Genomic DNA, 16,038 nt, shown 5'->3' with positions numbered 1-16,038 from the left:
ATGAATACATGCACGCATCTGTGCGTATGGATGCGAGTACTTGCGTATATATATATATATATATATATATATGCATATTTGTGTATGCGTGTATGTGTTTATGTGTTTATGTACTCCAAAGAGGAAATATGTTGACGTGTGAATATGCGAATTGTGTTAGACCGGGGCGCTAAAAGAGCTAAGCACCACAGTAAATACTGCAAAAGCTATAAAAGCAGTAGCAGTAAAAGCAGCACAACACTCCAGCGCAGTTGAAGCGGCTCCGAGAAGTAAAACACAAAAACTTCCATATGCTCAGGGGGCGCTGCCATGACATGAAGTCATAAGACTCACAGAGAATGGTGTGCAAATTAAATGTAATTCATCGTTTGCACCCCCACCCCCCACGCTCAGTGTGCACTGATGATCTCTGTATTTTTTTCATTTATTTTTTTTTTCGTGTCTGTGTATCTTTGTTATAGTTTAAATTTCTTCGTACATGTGTGTTCCATTTATTATTATTATTTTTTTTGTGCGCGTGTTGTTTTTTTTTTTGTATGGCCGTCCATTCCTCCATTGGTTCGTCGCTCACATAATTCTTTTTCCATTTCAGAAGGGAGGGAAGGGAGGAGGTTTTTGTTTTGTTGAAATGAAAACGGACCTAAGGGCAAACGCAGTGAAGTAACATCCGTCACCCTTTCATCCCTCCTCCTCCTCCTCCTCCAACAACAACAAAAAAAAACAAAAAATTTAAACAAGTGAACAAATACATCGAAACATATGTAAATACATTAAATAAATAAATAAATATATATATATATATTTATTTATAACTTATTTGTTTCTTATTGTTTTTTTTAAAAGAAAAAAATCAGCATATTTAAAGAGTGCATGTATTCGTGAAAATTCCAAATTATACGTTAGCCAATAATCGGGTGGGAGACTTACGAGCCGCATAACAAATCAGCATTCAGTGGTGAAGATGACGGAGAGAGAAGAGCATGCAAAAAGAAAGAAAGAAAAAGAAAGAAAAAGAGGCGGGAGAGAAAGCGGAACATATGTGAAGATGTGAAACTAATGTGAAAAACAAAACAAAAATAAACCAAATATGCGCTTGTATCCCTTTAAAAATGCAAATTGTAAACTAATGAATGGAACCTTGGCTACCCTATGTAATGACTATGTCTTAACACCTTTGTGTACAAGTTCTCTTGTGCTGCATCTTGAATGGATATTTATATCCTTTAAAAGCTTCTCTGAAACCAGATGGCACATGCAATAATAATTATTATTATTATAATGATAACCGCTACCACAGAATTGTAATAGTAATTATCACATGTGATTTTAAGAAGGTGCGCTCCGCGTGCATGAGATTCCTCAAAACATAACACGCCGAAAAGATCACAAGTTCTGGAGTGTAATTAAAAGAGAGAACGCAGAAGGTAAATAACACAGAATGAAACAACAGAAACAAGGGGGAAGGAGAGAAAGAAAAAAATCATGACCAGATACAACTGCACAAACAGGTAAGGAGAAGAAAATGGAGAAAAATTACGACAGGATGAGGGGGGAGCGAGTTGATTGTCCTCCACTCCAATCTTATGCATACATGCAAGCATATATATATATATATATATATATATATATGCACTTTTGGCTTATACGGTTGAGAAACAGCGTGTAGTTCCAGCCGGCAGCGTTGAGGCTTCCCACACACACACACACACACACACACATTTGAACATTCGCATATTTGTTTCGCTACAGTCATAATCCTCGCATCAATTACCACTAAAACAATACGTTGAAATGAGACGTAGAAATAAGCGAAGTGAATTCTGCAACTTGTACGTCGTGGCATTCCCTCGAAACATGAACATTATGAGTGCACGGATAATATCATTGAGATGTGCCTGCGTGATAATGACAACCCAAACGGACGACACGTTGAACCGCACTTTTCCACATCCTGCGATGCAGAAACGGAAACACTTCATTTCCTGCTCTCTATTTTTTTTAAACTTTGTTTTATTAGTTTTCACTCCCCTTAGTCCATGATTGCTTTTTCCCCTTTTTTTCTTTTTAGTTCCTGTCCATCAACTACCTTAGCGCACATATATGCACACTTGAGTAGGTGGCACTGCCTCTTCCCTGGGTCAGTTTGTTAAAACGCGTCACCTCGCCATTTGTTTCATTCTCCGGCACTTACATTGGGCCACAGGTCCCTTTTAGTTTCAAGCACCACACGAAAAAAAAAAAGGTACCCTGCCCTTTTAAAAAGTTATTTGGGTCCATGCTTCTGGAGGATTAATATTTTCTTTCCAACTCGTCGCTTCTCCCACTTAAAACACACACACACACACACACACAAACACAGACGAACTAGGACTGCACTGGTATTACAACTTTGATGTCTTCTTTATATTCCCTTCTTAACCTCCAAGTAAGTTTGCCATGACATCACTTGCCGACAAGGCGATTTCCAGTTGATCCGGTGGCAGTTTCGCAAGACAATTCTGAATAAAACCTACAACGTCGGCATCGCTGCTTACGGCTTCCACAATGGTTTTCATCACATCAGTTTTTGCTTGTGGAAGGTACCGACGCCGCATTTCCTCAATTCGCATGGGATCATTCGCAAAGAACATAGGAAGGGCCTTTTCACCACTTTCCTGCCGGAGGAGTCGGTCAGGGCGAAGAAACATCATATCATTGTGCACCGACCATGTCGTCCCGTTTGGGTCCAACGTTAAGGACATGGTGCGGTGGAAAAAACAACTCACAAAAGGGGCATCATCGCGCGCAAATATCTTTTCGCCACCATCTATTGGTGACCAGTGCCAAAACAACCTTCCATGAATTGTTAGGACACATGTTGGTACCGCCATGTTGTCCGATAGGAACACAACATTGGCATTACCATTGAGTTCATGCGATACGGAAAAAAACTTTCTCTCACCCCCTCCGAGGATATTGATGGCTTTCACAGCCTTCGTTTGCCCGCAAGCGATGGAACGTAAAGAATGAATTTCTACGTGAAGATTCCGCCATGGCACATTCTTACGCAAAAAAACGAAGTCGTCTGTCATTACCTTGCGCTGGGTTGGGTTTAGTGTGTCTGATTTGTGCTTCGCATCAAATGGGATGCGGCACGCAATGGGTTCCTCTGAACGACTAACACTAAAGAGGGCATTTTTAGCATAGACCCCCGTCAGGGTATCCCATTTCCCTTCCGCCGCAGCGGAGAAAACGTCAGCCTCAAGGAAATATAAAACCTGAAACTGAAGTTGCGAAAGGCTTGATGGTATTGGGTTGGGGAGGCGCAACGGTGCGCGGTTAATAACCTTGTCGTCAAGCATCATGAGTGACTTGACCTTTTGAATCACACTTGAATTGTAATCCTCCCGTCTCGTTACGGGGTTCTCCTTTAAAACTAATTCACCAAGGTTAACAAAACGTTTCAGGGGTCCAATAAAGGAGAGGTCGTCAATGGTGTTCCCGGTGGCCGATAACGCTGTGATCCCAATGTGAAGGTCAGCCTCCACCAACGCCGACAAGAAAACAGACAATTTGGTTATCTTATTGTCGTTGACAGCAACAGCCCGTAGCATCGACCCCATGTGACTCTTGATGACACTCACAAGGCTCCGGCAGAATGTGACGTTGTTAAAGTCCACACTCTTTCGAACATCAGTAAGATCCTGAGACTGACTGAAGTTTGAAAGATTTAACATGCCAGACTCCCGGTTGAAGATGACACTGGAAGACTTCTGAAAGAGAAGGTCCAACAGAGTTGTCATCATTGTTGACTGCGGGACTTGATTATCACTACCGCCAGTCCCTTTTCCCGGCGGACCGGAACCACCCCGACTGCCTCGCCGACTTCTATCAGGTTTAGCATTCCAACTGCTATTATGTCCACCGCGATCGGTGAGGACATCACGATCGTAGTCACCTTTCCGTCGCCTTCGGCTGTCGGCTCGGTTGGGGCCACCTCCTTTGGTATACGGACGGCTCATGGTATTCAGTTAACCACAATTTGCTGAACTCCTTTCCTTCCCTAAACGAAGCTCATGGAAGAGTTTAGCGGTAAAAGAAAGCAAAAGTTGCAAAACGACGAATCGGTAATAGAAACAAAGCACAATCAGCCATCCGATACAGCACGAGCGATGCAGCAATCGGACGAAACGAAACGCACGTTTGTGCTGCCAAAGACGGGAAAGACGCAAAGGTTATATAATAAACTTACTTTTATACTTCGTTTCCCATCCATTTTCAGGGTGCACGCCAGGCACGAAAGCAATCCCATGCAGAAGGGAGCAAGTGAAAAGAACAAGTTCGGTTGATTTTAGGGGAGAGACAAAAATGCTTGTTGGCGGGCTATGTTCCCTTCTTTTTTTTGTCAAAGATGTGATATGTGTTGCGTTACCAGATGTGGGGGCACGACGTCCGATTACCTTAATAGGTAAATCAATGGATTTTAGTAAAAGGGGAAGTTTCTGTCTACTTCACGGTGGTAGCGATTCAGCCCCCCATCCACATTAATGAAGCGAAACCGTTTGCCGGGATTTTGATGTATCGCTGCTTTGCCGTCTACATCCGTTCCACAACTTTTAGGGCACCACTCCTGAAGCGGAAGAAGCACCTGCATAGCTTTTACGGATGAAATACCACGACGGCAAATGACGTAGACATCCATCGGCCCTCTGCTGGCGCACGGTACGCTGTTGACAAATTTCTCCCACTCGTTTTGAAGCACACCGTCACGCTTCCACATCTCCAGTTGCTTTAATGGGAGAGAGACACTGTGAGGCAGATGGGCCATGTCGTACTGCTCCTTGGGCCGTACGTCAAGGGTCATCCACGACATCCTTTCACCCCTTAAAAGCTTCTGCAACACGGAAAAATACACAGAAGGAGCCACGTTGGCCTCAGCAGGCAACATATTTGCGCTCCGCAGCGCTCCTGAGGCACACGATGGCATAACATATTCTGGTCGCTCCGCGGCAAGTTGCTGAAGCGATTTGCCAACGTTAAGTTTCGCAGCCTCCCCACAAGCCGGGCAGTCTTTCTGGCGCCCCCGCAACCGAACGACGCGGAGTTGCATCCGCAAGGCGTCAAGCAAAAGCAGCCGACCCTCGAGGACATCACCTGCACCCGCCAACAACTTAAGAGCCTCTGTGGCTTGCAAACACCCAATACAACCGGGCACGGGGCCAACCACTCCAGTGTCATTACAGCTTCCCACAGCCGATGCTGGTGGAGGCGTTGGAAAGAGGCAACGATAGCAGGGGCAGCTTAGGCCGCCGCAGTAAACACTTAATTGCCCCTCCCATCGCAACGCACTGCCACTCACCAATGGTCGACGATAACGCGCCGCTGCATCGTTAATTAAGTAACGTGTCGCCACATTGTCAGAACCATCCACCACAACGTCACAACCACGCACAAGTTCTTCTGCGTTTGCGGGTGTGAAGGGGGCCGTGATGGCTCGAATCTTGGCTCGAGGGTTGAGGGCTAAACATGACTGAACCGCACTCTCGGCTTTCGACATACCAACACGCATTGTGTTGTGTATTATCTGCCGATGAAGGTTGCTGTGCTCTACAGTGTCAAAATCAACAATGCAAAGTTCACCAACACCAGCAGCGACAAGGTAGAGAGCAGCTGTACTACCCAAACCACCAGCACCGACCAGTAAAACACGTCCTCGCCGAATGCGATCCATTCCCTTAGCGCCTATATCTTCCAGCACAATCTGTCGGGAAAACCTCTCAACGTCAGATTTCGTCAAAGAACCAGACGACGATACGAAAGACGGAGTCTCTCCTGCAGTAGAGCCTCCGCTATTGTCAATGGAAGAAGGGCCACTAGAGGTGAGCACATCAGCTCCACACGAGTTGACTCGGTTCCGCTCTTCGTGCAGCCGCTCCTCCAGCTCATGAAGTCTAAGTCTTGCTGTTGCTACCTGAGCTTCAAGATCTTCAAGGACATTCATAACCTCAACTTGCCTCCTTTTCTTTGCCTTTGACCACTTATATATATATATTCTCGCCGAAATTTAACGATGGTGGTTGCTTCCCTCCCCTTTGTACTTACTTCAACGCCCTCCTAAACTCTTTTGGACGCACATCCATTTGGGGCGATTCCAACAGACCGTCAAAAGAATGAACCCACGACCAAGCAAGTGCAGGAACACGTTGGAGAAAGTTTGCGCACGAAAAACAAGAATAGACGAAACGAGGGCGGAGCACAGGTGATAGGTTTGCGGTGAATTATCGCAAGGACCAACGGCAGCAGGGAGGCGGCACTTCCTATTGCGGAAGCACATAACCTCTCACAAACGTAGAAGTGCAACAACAGAGAACAAGTTTATGTAATCCATTTCATTCATTCCTCCGTATCAGCCGATACAACTGTAGCACACAAACAGTGAAGCCTTTTCATTTCTCAGGGATCGCAGAGAAGTTAACTCCGAGGGAAGACACGGCAACAGCTACTAGCAAAAGCAAAAAACAGTAATGTAGCAAACCGACAGGTCATACAAAAAAAGTCGCAAGGAGCAAGTGGATTATTGTCGAGAAGAGCCACTGAAAGCAATAAAAGTGGTCAGCCTTTTCCTTTAGTAACGGGCAACCGAAAATCTCCAGAGAGCGGGGCCGGAAACATGCGGTGAAGATCTAAGGTGGGGGCCCCTGTGGCTTCTGCCACTCCGTGAATTACGTGCACTATTTTCTCGGCGTCTTCGGGCAGGATATCATCCAGCCTTTGTTGTGGACCACTATCCTTCTTCTTTTGCTTTTGTTTCTGTTGTTGTTGTTGCTGCGAATCTTCGTAAAAGTTTCGGACGACAGCACATACCACGCGGGAAAGGTGGTTCAAAAACAGAACCAGCTGATCTGAATGAAATTGTTTCAGGAGTAAAGCAAGAGCAATGACGAGGGCCTCAGGATCCAGCAGGTACTTGAGTTCTGACGGCACCATGGAGGCGAGTTTATCATCGTAACGCATTCGCGGTATGTTTCGTAATGTGAGAGCAATCAGGTAAAACACAAACGATGGGATTGGTTTGGATGTAACGTACACTTTCGTCAAAGCGTCACTTATACCAGCACAGTCCAGAAAAGGCGAAACAGCGTTTATAATTTCACCAGGCATCGGATGGGAATCGGGACTATGATAGTGATGCTGCAGGTCTGTCAGCAGAGCTTCATTAACCGTAGATAAGGCAGCAAAGAGCGAGCCGCTATTAAGTTTACAAAACGAACGGAGCTCGTGCGCAATCATCACACGCATGATCTGGATCCTTCCAACGAGCACCATAAGTTTTGTCACCTCGGCCAGGTGGTCCTTAATCACAACGCGATTGTTGTATTCCTTCGTCTCCAGGGGGACACTACCCTCACCGCCACTGCTATTGATCAACTTCATCAGTTTTTCGTAAATTTCAATAAGCTTCCTAGGGTCATGGCTACTGGAACAAAGTTCCTCCGCCAGGTTCATAACCGTTTCTTCCAACGGCTCTAAAGTGGCCCGAATGGTCTTCAGCAATTGTTGTAGGTTCTTCGCAATAATGAAACACAACATCCTGTCAAGTGCAACGAGCCCCATGGAACCGATGGCTTCTCCTATGCTAGCAAAGGTTCGTGAGCCAACAACTTCCTCGAGTGAGTTGCGTTCGAACCAAGCCCCATATGACTTGAGGAAAAGGGCGTGTGAGGGGTCAGTGATGGCAATGAGATGCTGCGAAATTCCTCCAAGAAAACTGTATGTTGATCGACCAGGTGTTGGCTCGAAGTAAGGGATGGGAATACTCTCCGACTGATACTGTGATTCCCATGGATATAACTTCTTTTGTAAAAACGCATTACACTCCATCTCCACGTTAAAGTTCACAATCCGTGAGAACTCTTCCAACCAAATCCTAAGACCGTGTACATTTACATAATCCTGAATGTACTCGAAGGAGGCGCGAATGCCGTTCAACTTTTGAGCGAGCCGAGCAAGCCCCTCATTAAAGGAGGCGGCCGAAGGCGGTTTTTTCGCGTCGAAGAGAAGTGAGTTGTGTAATTCCATCGTTATTTGTTGAAGAAGTTCCTTCCTTATGCCATCTTCAAGAAGCTGATGAGGATCCACCTGGATAATCCCGACAAGTGTACTTTCCATCGCCAAAATGCCGCTTGCGTATTTCACAATGTCAGCTGTGTGAGTCGAAAGTGCTTTCCGCACGTTCAGTTGACTTTGCCCCTTCATTTCTTTCCTTGCCAGTTTCGTTGGGCACTCATGTAGGTGGTTGGTAAGAATGTCCATAACCTGTCGGAGAATACTGAAAATGGAAGTAGGGATAATGTGCAGAACTCGTCGAGCAAAGGCCACCAACTCCCCAGAGTAATACTCAGAGGTGCTTTCAAGGGCTACTAGAAGGCGTGCATCATTCTGCGCTCCTTGATCGATCCGATTGCATGGCAGCTCGAGCAGCGACGCCAGTTTCATGAAAACTGCGCGCATCTGCACTGCAAGATCAGGTTTCTGCTTAATCTTCAACTGCATTGCAATTACATAATTGTTGTAGTATGCCATACTCTCCCAGGCGTAGGAGACATCCCCAACAGTGGCAATGGTAATAAGAACTTTATTCTCAATATTGATGTAACGTATCATTTGGAGTAGAAGGAAACGAGTGTCTTGTACAAATTGAATCACCTGTAAGTTGCTATCAACCTGATGAAACTCTTGCACATTTTCCAAAGCCTTTATCAGTTTTTGAATCTTCCTGCTGGCAATGGTACTGTTAGCATATTCCAAACCCTCGATTCTTTGCGATATCTCCATAAACCACGCCTCCAGCTGCGGGTCGCACATGTCATCACTCAAAACGTGCTTTCCCGAGAAAAAAGTGGACAATTTGGCCATTTTCATTGCCCCCTCCTGTCGGGAGGATTCCCAGCGGGCTCTTTTCTGCTTCAACAGGTTCGCAAACATGGCTCGCAGAGTAAACTCTAGCTGAGCTGTGCGCAGAAGCAACATGATGATATCATCGTCCCTTACGCACCCAGCAATCATTTCGTAAATTTGTCTACTTTTCTCATGATAGAAATTGCGGCCATCAAGTCGGTGTGTGTGTAGCACAAACCAACGCAGCACAACATTCGCCTCGCGAATGAGTGGAAGCAATGTGGAATGAATATTGTCCAACACGTACTGCTCGGTGAGAACTCCTTGGCGGAGAACCTCCTCGATTGAATCGTACACGCTCGACATGCTCTGCCGTTGCCGCGTCATATAATATCCAATGTTTTCCAAAGTCACAGTGCCACTGATGGCATTCCTCGCGGCTGGGAACTCACGCCATGCCACCATAAGGTCCACGGTGAATCCCATGTAGTAATTAATGATCCAATTATCAGCGAAGTGTTTGTCCACAATTTCACGCATAACGGGCCCCTCATGTTGGAGTATCTCAGGTTTGAAAAAAAGAAGCACGTACAACACAGCTCCTTGTAAAGACAAAGCAGCGCTACGGTGCTCGGGCACCGGAAAGTTGTACGACATCTGATAAATGTCATCGGATCGAATACGACCAATAATGGTTCCAACGACCTTTTTGTCAACTGGAACGCGATTGAAGTATGATAATGGGTAATTCGGCGGTAGCCCATTTGCTGAGTCGCAACGGTACCCGGTTGTGCGGCACAAACTCGTCACATCCATCATGTTCGGCTCACTAGTCCCCTTATAGCGTATGTAACTAACGAGAATATACTCCCGTATTTTCCCACCAAATCTGTGGTCAAGCAGTAGTAGCATAACTCCGTAGAGGTGATATATTTCACAAAGAATTTGCTTGCCATCGATATCTGCCAAGATGGACTCAATAGTGTGTGAGACGTACATACCATCGAGTATTTCCTCCACGAATCGGTTGAGTTCCACTACGTAACCAAATACACCGCGAAACAACTTGAAGCAGCGGTCAAGAAACTCCACATGGGTATTGCCGAAGACCTCATCCCTCTGAAGTAGCACCTCAGATTTAGAAATGTTCTCCTCGAATGCCTCTGTTGCCTTGAAGTAGGAGAAGTCACTTATGATCGCCGCGTATTCCGACTCCTCTGGATGCACAAACTCCCGTGGTATGTGTTGCGAAAGGCGAAGCAACTCCACGATGATTGCACTACCACGTGCTGCGAGCTGCAATGCACTCTGACCACAGTCGTCATCGAGAAAGTCCGAGCGATGTTTCTTCCCCTTTTGTTGGCTCATCTACACTAGAGACAATTGGCCCCCTTATCCCCCACCCCCCACCCTACGGTAAATGTTTTTTTTTTCTTGCGTAGCGACCACAATCACGTAATACCACAACTTAATCAAGGAGATTTAATGCCCCAGTGCGAGGAGTACCAACCGAATAAAGTAAGCGCGCTAGCGGTTTTGGGGGGCACCTCGTCTCCTCAGCGGTTTCAAATATCGCTTCGGCAAAAGACGGAATATAAAAGATACGGGAAAAAAATGTTGTAACGGATCGCCAGTACACAAAATCGGTTATTCCTGAACAGTGGTGTGGCGAGGATTATAGTGGAAACACAATACATGAGCATATAAAGTAAAAAAACAAAAAAATGGTTCTTATATCCCTCTGGAAGGGACAAATGGAAGATACTGGCGGGGCAGTCCATGAAAACATCTAATATATGCATCTATAGTGTGTAGGTGTATGGGATTTGCTTTGAATGGTGCCAAAGCAAAGTGAAATAATTATAAAATAATGAGTAGCAAATGGAAAGATGTGCAATTCATAATGTAGGTGAAGATCGCGCGTCTACGTGTACATTTGTGTATTTCCAATTCTATAGCGGTGTGTCTTAGGTGTGCACGCACACGCTCACCCGACACCAAGTTTGGACTCAACAGTGCACTTTGAGTCGATAAAAGAACAACAGTGGCATCACACTGCTGGACGCTCCGCATTCAATAATGTTCCGGCTTCCCAACGCACCTTCAGGTAGCGAGGCCTTCAGAAGCACCTGACGAACTCTTCTCCTAGGCATCGTAATCATCAAAAATAATGTCTTCGAAATCATCAACGTAATCAGTAATGTCATCATGAGCTTCGTCGACGGCATTAAGGGCAAAGCGATACTGAAGGAGCGTCTCTAACATTCCCCAGTGGTACCCCGCTCGACCCTCGACGGGCCCCTCCGCATCCGCTGGTGTGTCCTCAGTCTCTGCCTGAGTCCACATCGTTTTTGGGTGAATCTTCTCAAATAGAAGCAGCTGCCGTTCCTTCCAGTTAAGCTGAGCAACGATATCATCGGTTTCGTAATTAGCGCAACCTGGAGCCTTCACTGGTAGACCCGCCACTGAAGCAACGCTCGTCGGCGTGGAAAGACTTCGCAGAGTGGGTGGGTTCGTGTTTATATCAGCACTGAGGGTAATATCGGCGGGAGCAGGGGGGAAAGCAACGTCATTATGGAGAGTGCTTTCCCATGTATGAGAGTCGGACCTGACCACGTATCCGTCCTTTAATTCCTCGGTTACAAGGGTTTCGGCACTCATCGCATTTTGTATGTCCAGCCCCAAGAAGTTTACCGGGTGAGCCCCAGAACTTGACAGAGAGCGCTGCTTCGTCGGTATCCTCATAGCGCGTTCTAGTTCATTAAGAGCACTCTCCGCCGATTCTGTATCATCATAAATTCTGCTCATACTCATATCTCTCATACGCTTCACGCTATCCTCAGTGTCTTCTGACGATCGGGTAGAAGCGGAAGAGGCCGGCATAACGCTGGACACATCAGCATTATCAGCACTCGACTCCTCAGTGATCACGGCGGACGAGGCAGCATCCTCAACATCATCAACAATGCCGTCGACGGCGCCACTGATAACGTTATCAGCGACATCATCAACACCAGCGGCCGCGACACGGTCTTCAATACTCCCTTCTGTTTCTATAGAGGAAGCAGGTGGTAGATCCTCATCAACAACATCGTCCATCAGAGATTCCTCATCAGGAAGAGGAACTTCGTCATCCAACAAGTCATTGATGTCACTCACTTCCGCGAGCGCCTCGGCAAAATCACTCTCCTCCTTTGCCCAACTGAGTTCACTGACAACATCGGTTACGACATCATCATCAGCACTCCCTAAGCGACTCTGCTGCAACTCGTCCACCACCTCATCATCCACCTCATCTGAGATGCCGCCTCCACTTCGCGTCGTTCCGCCGAAGTTAAATTCATCATCGACTTCATCCATGATGCTGTCGCTACCCTCCGCAGAAAATGCTACAGAAATATCATCCACCACCTCGTCTTCATCACCAGCACCACTGGCATCACTTCTAATTATGTCCGCGATTTCATCCATAACGTCCGACACCGCATCCATGTTGTTCCGAACCCGTCGTTGTGCTTTTGCGAGCCGCTGTGCTTTCACAAACAGTTTTCGCCGCACTTCCTGAGCACGGTGATGACAGTCAATCGACTTAATATTCCGCTTCATGCGATCAATAAACCGTCGGAGCTTCCGAATATCTCTCACATCGCGCTTCAAAGCAGCCAACCACTCGGGTTTTTCACTCTGTTTCACATTTCGGCTATCGCTACTTTCGGACGAGGCAGAGTGCTCTTCCCTCTCTTTATATGCGTCTCCTTTCTTTTTCGGCGTTACCGCTGTCAGGCGAATATTTCTTCCAAGTAGGGCCTGCATGAGACGGTTGGCATTTCCACAGGCACGATAAAATTCTTTAAGTGTCGTCACCAGCGGTTCCGCTTTGCCTTCATTTCGCGTGGCGAGGATATTAGTCGAGTGAGAGCTTTTAATGCTGCTTCCAGTCTCGTCGGCGATGGATGAATGCCCCGTTGAGGCGGAAAGCTCATTAACGGATGGTGTCGAAGATGTTGGAGAGGGAGGTGAATTTCTGGAGGATGCAGCGGATAGGGATCTGGTTTCACTTACCTGATCCGTGTCCAAGCTCTGAGAAATCACATTCGTGCCCACTTCAGAGCTCCCCACAGAAGTGTTCGCTGATACACCGCCGCTTTCAATAGAAATTTCGGAATTTGATGCCGCTGAAGGGCCTGCGGCAACGACACTAACGGAAGAAGTGGAAGCTCCTGCTCCATTCCCTTCTCTCACTGTTGAGTTAACATCATTTACACCATCTTCCCTGACGGCGCTCACACTATTAGGTTTCTCCTCCACAACAGGCACATAATATACGCGCTTGTACGGAAGCGGTTCTTCCGGCTGACGAATAATATCCACAGACAGCGCCTTCTTCACGGGAACATCAGTGGCTTCTCCATTCTTCCCACGTGTCTTGCCCTCGCGCTCCTTCTGATAAGACTCCAAAATGCTTTTGAGAAACGGGGTGGTCTCGGAAGCAGCCGCCTTCGTTTGTTGCTGGGGCGGAGCAGTCGTGATTGCAGGAGGCGGCTTTGGAGAAAATGCAGAGAGAGATTCCGCATAAGCATAAGCGGAAGCAGAGAGTTGCGCAGCTCTTTCAATCGAATAAGCATTTTTCTGGTGCAATGCTTCGGCCAACTTTGCTGTGCGTTGTTCAGCTTGGTAGAGAGAAATTTCACTTCGGAGAACATCAAGGCGCTCCATCGTAGACTTAAGCCCGCGATGCACATCCATTTGCTCGTGGAAGCGCTTTTCCAACTCTTGCATCATCTTCCGGAAGGGAATTGTGGGTTTCTTCCATGCAGGTACATCATCTTCCACGGAGATATCAGCCCCACCTTCAACATCCATCGGTTTGAATTCAGCACACGGCGGCGGTCCAACTTCCTGAGGTTGGCAGGCTCGTAAGAAGTTCTGGGTTGTTTCCTCGGTATTTGATCCAACAACCTCGCTACATGGCAGAGTGGTTTGAGTAGCACTATCAGCAGTTTGGTAACGTTTACTTCCAGACGACTGCATCTCCACAATTCTTCCACGGGAAAGCTGAGCCGGATCCGCCGAATTACGCCGATTAAATTCTTCTGAAGTGTCCTTTTCGACTCGCTGCTGTGGTTTCGAGGTGTCTGCAGCAACAGAACCGAACAGCTGCGTGAAGAGGGGAGTGTTTGCCGCCGCAAAGTTCGTGTGCTGCTTATACATATTCTTTAATAGGAGAAAAAATACATGAAAAGAGCAGTTAGTCTTCAAATGTGTCTGGTGATGAATACAATGGTACATGAGTACATATATATATTCATTTATATCTGCGTGTCCGTTAGCTAATAGCCACCCCCAAAAAAAAATAATAATGAACACACTTCAACACAGAGCAACGCTACCGATACGAACCTGACAACAAAGGCACGAAGGGTGCGGAGCGCTTAACGTATTCGAACACCCCGGCGCGTCAAACCAAAAGTTGACAACGTAAACGAAAGAAATAAAAAAACGAATCCCCAAACACCGCATCCTTGGCTCCCACACGAAGTTTTTAATTCGTATCACCTTCAACGCTGTATGCAGTCCCCGTACACCAAACAACCAACCCTAGCATCACGTGTCGATGATTAAAAGCTGTACTCTTCCACATTCATCGGTTACCGCACGTTAAGTCGTGACGAACCAAACGAATTCGCAATAAATACCTCCATTCGCTACTTTCCTAAGGACATGATCATTAAATACAACAGAAACGGGAAAGAGAGAACAGAGAACAACCCCGACAATTTCAAATTGTGGCAATGTCCCTCCGCCCCCCCCCCTCTCTTCCCCAACCGCTAGTGATCTTCCAACTGGATCATGTTAAGAGCTGTACGTGACACCATCCAGTACAAATACGGATACTTCCTTTATATGAATAAATATAGTCAAAAGAGAATGAAACTCCTCTTGAGGGGGATCGCCTCCGGTGAAGCAAAAAAAGAAAATGGAAAGACGAAGAAGTATAATGGAGAGGGGAATTAAGATCAACGCAAGGGTCGTAAAGCGCCTCGGCCCCCCCCCCCCCGGGACAAAACTCAGGGAAAAGGGACAGAACCCCACATCCCAGAACATATAAAGGAAAATAAAAAAGAGGAACTACGACAGATGAGTGTGTAGATGTGATTTCAGTTAGATATGTGTGGGAGTGCAACGACGAGAAGTCCAAAATAGGGAAATATTAGCGGTTAGGCAACAGTACTCAAAAAAGTAACCAATGTTGTCTTGACTATATATTTGAGTGCGTGCTAATGCGTATAGAAGCGTAAATGTTTTAGGGAAACAAACCACGACTCGTTCGTGCAGTCGCACGTAAACGCCCGTAGTACCTTCATCCCTATTCTCTCTTTTTTTTCCTCTCCCCTTTAACCCTCTCTAGCAACCGCACCACAAAGTCTCAACAGTAAAGGGAGGGGCAATGAGAGGAAGTCGCAGGAAAAAACAGTGGTGAGGAGACTCCAAACACAAGGAAAAAAAAAAGTACTGTTGAAACACGTTACTGCAGAACCATGTGAACGAAAAATCATAAGAGCCACAGATCCCCGACTTCCTCTCATTACTATCAATTCCGAAAAAGACACAAAAACGCACCTTTTGTTTCTTTCCAACCATTTACTGCCGCCGGCACGCCATCGGTCTCCTCTTCTTCCCTTCACTTCACTCGTATCTAAAGCGACACCACAAATACATACACAGGTTTCGTGTTGTTACACTCCTAGCGGTATCAAAAGATATTTAGTATTCTTTAATTAGATACTTAATTACCCAGTCATTTCTTCAACATTTTATGCGCCTCTCGTTGCTTCCCCTCATCGTATGGTACGAGTTTTACCGAAGCACCGCCATCATGCCGTTGGGGTAAACACCGACTCGTTAGGCACGACACTTCTCCACAGTTCACTCAAAGCCTTCCACAAGTAGTAGTAATAATAATAATCAAACTTTCTTACCCCACCCCCCTCCTTTTACTCTTGCACAGCGTATGAACGCATCACCGTAAGGGAGCACGGCACCCTTCGTTAAAGAATCAACTACAGTTTTTTTAAGGAAAAAAAAACTCCGATTGATGGCACACCGTAAACGACTCGACAAAACAAATGACGCGTCTGACACGAAATTACTTGCTACCCA

At 46.4% G+C, this 16,038-nt stretch overlaps 4 protein-coding genes across 4 annotated transcripts, besides 10 other annotated features; all 4 read right to left on the bottom strand.

Annotated features, from left to right (window-relative positions):
- Nucleotides 1-45: 45 nt before the first annotated feature.
- Nucleotides 46-78: a microsatellite.
- Nucleotides 79-489: 411 nt separating this feature from the next.
- Nucleotides 490-511: a sequence feature (AT_rich).
- Nucleotides 512-683: 172 nt separating this feature from the next.
- Nucleotides 684-703: a microsatellite.
- An 11-nt stretch (nt 704-714) lies between these two features.
- Nucleotides 715-801: a microsatellite.
- A 183-nt stretch (nt 802-984) lies between these two features.
- Nucleotides 985-1,029: a sequence feature (CT-rich).
- Nucleotides 1,030-1,256: 227 nt separating this feature from the next.
- Nucleotides 1,257-1,280: a sequence feature (AT_rich).
- A 126-nt stretch (nt 1,281-1,406) lies between these two features.
- Nucleotides 1,407-1,480: a sequence feature (CT-rich).
- Nucleotides 1,481-1,599: 119 nt separating this feature from the next.
- Nucleotides 1,600-1,629: a microsatellite.
- Nucleotides 1,630-1,692: 63 nt separating this feature from the next.
- Nucleotides 1,693-1,718: a microsatellite.
- A 611-nt stretch (nt 1,719-2,329) lies between these two features.
- Nucleotides 2,330-2,358: a microsatellite.
- A 56-nt stretch (nt 2,359-2,414) lies between these two features.
- Nucleotides 2,415-4,001, bottom strand: Tb11.22.0007 (hypothetical protein, conserved; the record flags this gene model as incomplete). Its single annotated transcript, XM_823225.1, has 1 exon — nt 2,415-4,001. One exon carries the CDS (start codon nt 3,999-4,001, stop codon nt 2,415-2,417), a length of 1,587 nt encoding a protein of 528 aa, XP_828318.1.
- Nucleotides 4,002-4,462: 461 nt separating this feature from the next.
- Nucleotides 4,463-5,980, bottom strand: Tb11.22.0008 (molybdopterin synthase sulphurylase protein, putative; the record flags this gene model as incomplete). The annotated part of the gene is made up of 1 exon (XM_823224.1): nt 4,463-5,980. One exon carries the CDS (start codon nt 5,978-5,980, stop codon nt 4,463-4,465), a length of 1,518 nt encoding a protein of 505 aa, XP_828317.1.
- A 611-nt stretch (nt 5,981-6,591) lies between these two features.
- Nucleotides 6,592-10,245, bottom strand: Tb11.22.0010 (hypothetical protein, conserved; the record flags this gene model as incomplete). Its single annotated transcript, XM_823223.1, has 1 exon — nt 6,592-10,245. One exon carries the CDS (start codon nt 10,243-10,245, stop codon nt 6,592-6,594), a length of 3,654 nt encoding a protein of 1,217 aa, XP_828316.1.
- A 777-nt stretch (nt 10,246-11,022) lies between these two features.
- Tb11.22.0011 (hypothetical protein, conserved) lies at nt 11,023-14,166 on the bottom strand (the record flags this gene model as incomplete). Its single annotated transcript, XM_823222.1, has 1 exon — nt 11,023-14,166. One exon carries the CDS (start codon nt 14,164-14,166, stop codon nt 11,023-11,025), a length of 3,144 nt encoding a protein of 1,047 aa, XP_828315.1.
- Nucleotides 14,167-16,038: the final 1,872 nt, after the last annotated feature.

Source organism: Trypanosoma brucei (assembly GCF_000002445.2).
Source record: "Trypanosoma brucei brucei TREU927 chromosome 11 chr11_scaffold01 genomic scaffold, whole genome shotgun sequence".
Classification (NCBI taxonomy): Eukaryota; Euglenozoa; class Kinetoplastea; order Trypanosomatida; family Trypanosomatidae; genus Trypanosoma; species Trypanosoma brucei.
The sequence above is the reverse complement of the archived record's forward strand: the minus strand, read 5'-3'. Positions and strand labels throughout refer to the sequence as shown.